This window comes from Glycine max, chromosome 2 (assembly GCF_000004515.6).
Source record: "Glycine max cultivar Williams 82 chromosome 2, Glycine_max_v4.0, whole genome shotgun sequence".
Classification (NCBI taxonomy): domain Eukaryota; kingdom Viridiplantae; phylum Streptophyta; class Magnoliopsida; order Fabales; family Fabaceae; genus Glycine; species Glycine max.
In genome coordinates, this window is record NC_016089.4 from 17,995,276 (window position 1) to 17,999,124 (window position 3,849).

Consider the following 3,849-nt stretch of genomic DNA (forward strand, 5'->3'; position numbering starts at 1 on the left):
AAAAGAAATGTTGGCAATTGTCTATGCACTTGAAAAGTTTAGATCTTATTTGGTAGGCTCAAGAGTTATCATCTACACCGATCACGCAGCTATTAAATATTTTCTCAACAAGGCTGATTCCAAACCTAGATTGATAAGATGGATCTTGTTGTTGCAAGAATTTGATTCGGTGATTCGAGATAAAAAGGGATCGGAAAACGTTGTAGTTGACCATTTGTCTAGATTGGTGAATGAGGAAGTCACATCGAAAGAAGCTGAAGTTAGAGATGAATTCCCTGATGAATCATTATTCTTGGTGAGTGAGAGACCTTGGTTTGCCAATATGGCCAACTTCAAAGCTGCAGGAATCATCCCAAAGGACTTAACATGAACAGAGGAAGAAATTCCTACATGATGCTCGATTCTATATCTGGGATGATCCGCACTTGTTCAAGATAGGAGCTGACAATCTCCTGTGAAGATGTATGACAAAAGAAGAGGCCAAGAGCATATTATGGCATTGCCACAATTCTCCATGAGGAGCATATCAAGAAGAAATGAAATGCCTCTATAGAATATTATGGAGGTTGAGGTATTCAATTACTGGGGGATTGATTTTGTAGGTCCCTTTCCTTCTTCTTATGGCTATGAATATATACTAGTGGTTGTTGACTATGTCTCTAAATGGGTTGAAGCAGTGGCTACCCCGCATAATGATGCTAAGACTATGGTAAAGTTTCTGAAGAAGAACATTTTCTCAAGATTTGGGGTGCCCAGAATTCTAATTATCGATGGAGGCACACACTTCTGCAATAATCAGCTATAGAAAGTGTTGAAGCAATATAATGTGACACACAAAGTAGCCTCACCTTATCACCCCCAGACCAATGGGCAAATAGAAGTATCAAATAGGGAATTGAAAAAGATTCTGGAGAAGACTGTAGCTTATACTAGAAAGGACTAGTCTATCAAATTAGATGATGCTTTATGGGCATACAGAACAACATTCAAGACCTCGATAGGCTTGTCTCCATTTCAAATGGTGTACGGCAAGTCTTGTCACTTACCAGTGAAGATGGAATATAAAGCATATTGGGCCTTGTAGTTTTTGAACTTTGATGAAGCCGCATCCAGAGAACAAAGGAGGCTACAGCTTTTGGAGTTGGAATAGATGAGATTAACTACTTATGAATCTTCAAAGCTGTACAAAGAAAGGATCAAAAAGTATCGTGACAAAAAGATGCTCAGGAAGGACTTTCAGCCAGGACAACAGGTGTTGCTTTTCAACTCAAGACTTAAATTGTTCCCTGGAAAGCTTAAATCAAAATGGTCTGGACCATTTACCATCAAGAAAGTTCGACCATATGGAGTAATGGAGCTTTGTGATCCTCAATCTAAAGATCCTGACAGGACATGGGTAGTGAACAAACAAAGGTTGAAGCAATATCATGGTGGAGCTATGGAAAGATTGAACACTATTCTACACTTCAAACCAGGATAACACGATAATGCGTCAAGCTAGTGACATTAAAAGAGCGCTTGCTGGGAGGCAACCCAGTCATTTTTAATTTTGTCTTTTGTGCATTTAGTTTAGGATAATTGCTTGTGATTGTATGTGATTTAAGCTTGTTTAGTATTGAGAAAAAGGGTTTTTAAGCTCATGTGAAGAGATGGACAGAAAAGACTCAGAAATTTTTTCAGTTGTCCATCCACTAAGCGCAACCCTTGCGCTAAGCGCCATGTTTTCACGCACTAAGCCTGAGCTTACTCGTGCTAAGCGCTTAGACCCCTAACTAGTTGGCTAAATAGTTCAGCTAAGCGCACATCACTATGCTAAGCCCAAAATCTTCACTGGAAGTAAACTTCGAGCAGTGGGCTTAGCGGAGCTGATGCGCTAAGTGCCATTTCTGCTCTAGAAAAATTTATTGTAGGAGCGCTAAGCACGCTGTCCTGAGATAAGCCCCATATCCATTTTGTAATTGAACTGTATGACTTGGGCTTAGCAGGGCAGGATGCGCTAAGCGCCAATCCTTCAATGTTTTGAAATACTTGGAAGTGTGCTTAGCACGCTTGTTGTGCTAAGCCTGAACTACTCTCTGTAAGTTGAAGCTTGATTGCGCGCTAAGCCTTACATCTCAGGCAAAGTGTATATTGCAAAAAAATTTGTGTTGTAGAAAGCGTTAAGCGCCACCTGTTGCGCTAAGCCCCAGATGCTCATTGGAATTTGAAACCTCAAGTTGGGCTTAGCACTAGTTTAGGCTAAGCGCAGGGTTACTCAAAACCCAAATGTTTCATTGACGCGCTAAGCGCAGCAGTGCGCTAAGCACGCCATACGAATTTCAGTTTTTAAAACCAAAGGCTGGGGCACTTTGGGTGCTACCTTTGCACCAAAGCCTCTGCCCTTTTGCTAACCCTAAGCTTTTGTGTTTTCTCTTGCATGCTGGAACCTACTTTCTGCATCTTTCTTGCTTCTTCTTGCATTCCATCACAATCCAAGTAAGTAGTGCTTCATTTCCATTTTCATTTTCATACTTTGAACCTTAGGATAGATGATTTCTTGCTTTGTTAGCTTGCATTGCTGTTTAGGTTAGGGTCTCTAGCTTTAGGGTTAGTCATTTTAGGATTTTAGGTAACTTAGAAGCCCATTAGGGGCAATGTGGCTGAAAGGGGCGAAGACCCTTGTGTTTCTGTTTGGAAATCGCGATGAACGCGCTAAGTGCGCCTGTTGCGATAAGCCTGTTCATCGTAGCTGTTAAATTTTTGGATTTCCATATGATCGCACTAAACGCGTTCATCCCTGCTAATGAACGAAAATGATGAACCCGCTAAGCGCGTCTATGCGCTAAGCGGGACTAGTGTTTCAAACAATTAGGATTTTTGAAATTTTTGTTCAGCGCTAAGCCTGACCTGTCAGGCTAAGCGCCAATATCCTTCTGTTAGTCAGTCCTTTAAATAAGGCTAAGTGCACTACTGCACTAAGTCCTTGTTGTGTGTCGAGGAGGTTGAGCTAAGCGCGCCCTGCTGCGCTAAGCTCAACTCTCTCACTATTTTTGAGTTTTGTGGTTAGGCTAAGCACACCCTGTGAGTCTAAGGGTCATTCTGCTAAGGCTGAGCTAAGCCTAGCATGCTGCACTAAGCCCAGACCCTCTTCTATTTTGAAAATTGTAGACTTAGGCTAAGCCCAGCATGTTGCGCTAAGCCTAATCTGCAAAAAAATATTTTCTATGTCTTTAGACTAAGCACGAGTCTGCTGCGCTTAGCCCATGAGTAAAATTTTATAAGGCGCGCTAAGCCTAGCCTGTTGCGCTAAGCGCCCAGTTCAGTTTTTAGTTTTATTTTTTTCTGTTTTGTTGAAAATAACCCTGATTAATCTGGTTGTTTGATCTTATATTTTCAGATGGCTTCAAAGAAAAAAAATCATTTGTTTCTTCAGCTTCCCAAATTAGATTTGACAGATCAAGATTCCATTCACAAGAAGCTTGGGACAGATATACTGACATTATTGTTCCTAAGAAGCTGCTGCCAGAGAGGAATGTGGTAATCTACCACACTGAGTTTGATGAGTTCAAAGAAGAATTGGAGAGAAGAAAATGGGATGAGGAGTTGACCAGTTTTGATGAAGGCAACATTGATGTTGCCATTGTGAAAGAGTTTTATGCTAACCTCTACGATCCCGAGGACAAATCACCAAAGCAGGTGAGGGTCAGAGGTTATTTGGTGAAGTTTGATGAGGACAAGTTGAATACCTTCCTGAAGACCCCTGTGATCATTGAGGAGGGGGAGACATTAGCATCTTATTCTAGGTTTGCACTCTTGAGGTCTGATCCTCAAGAGTTAGCTGCTACTCTCTGCGTCCCATGGAGGGGATTT

General features: G+C 41.4%; 1 protein-coding gene across 1 annotated transcript; it reads left to right on the plus strand.

Moving 5' to 3' along the window:
* Positions 1–559: 559 nt before the first annotated feature.
* On the plus strand, positions 560–1,480 carry LOC102667109 (uncharacterized). The gene is made up of 2 exons (XM_006575820.1): positions 560–709; positions 1,181–1,480. Exons 1-2 carry the CDS (start codon positions 560–562, stop codon positions 1,478–1,480), a joined length of 450 nt encoding a protein of 149 aa, XP_006575883.1.
* The last annotated feature ends 2,369 nt before the right edge of the window (positions 1,481–3,849 follow it).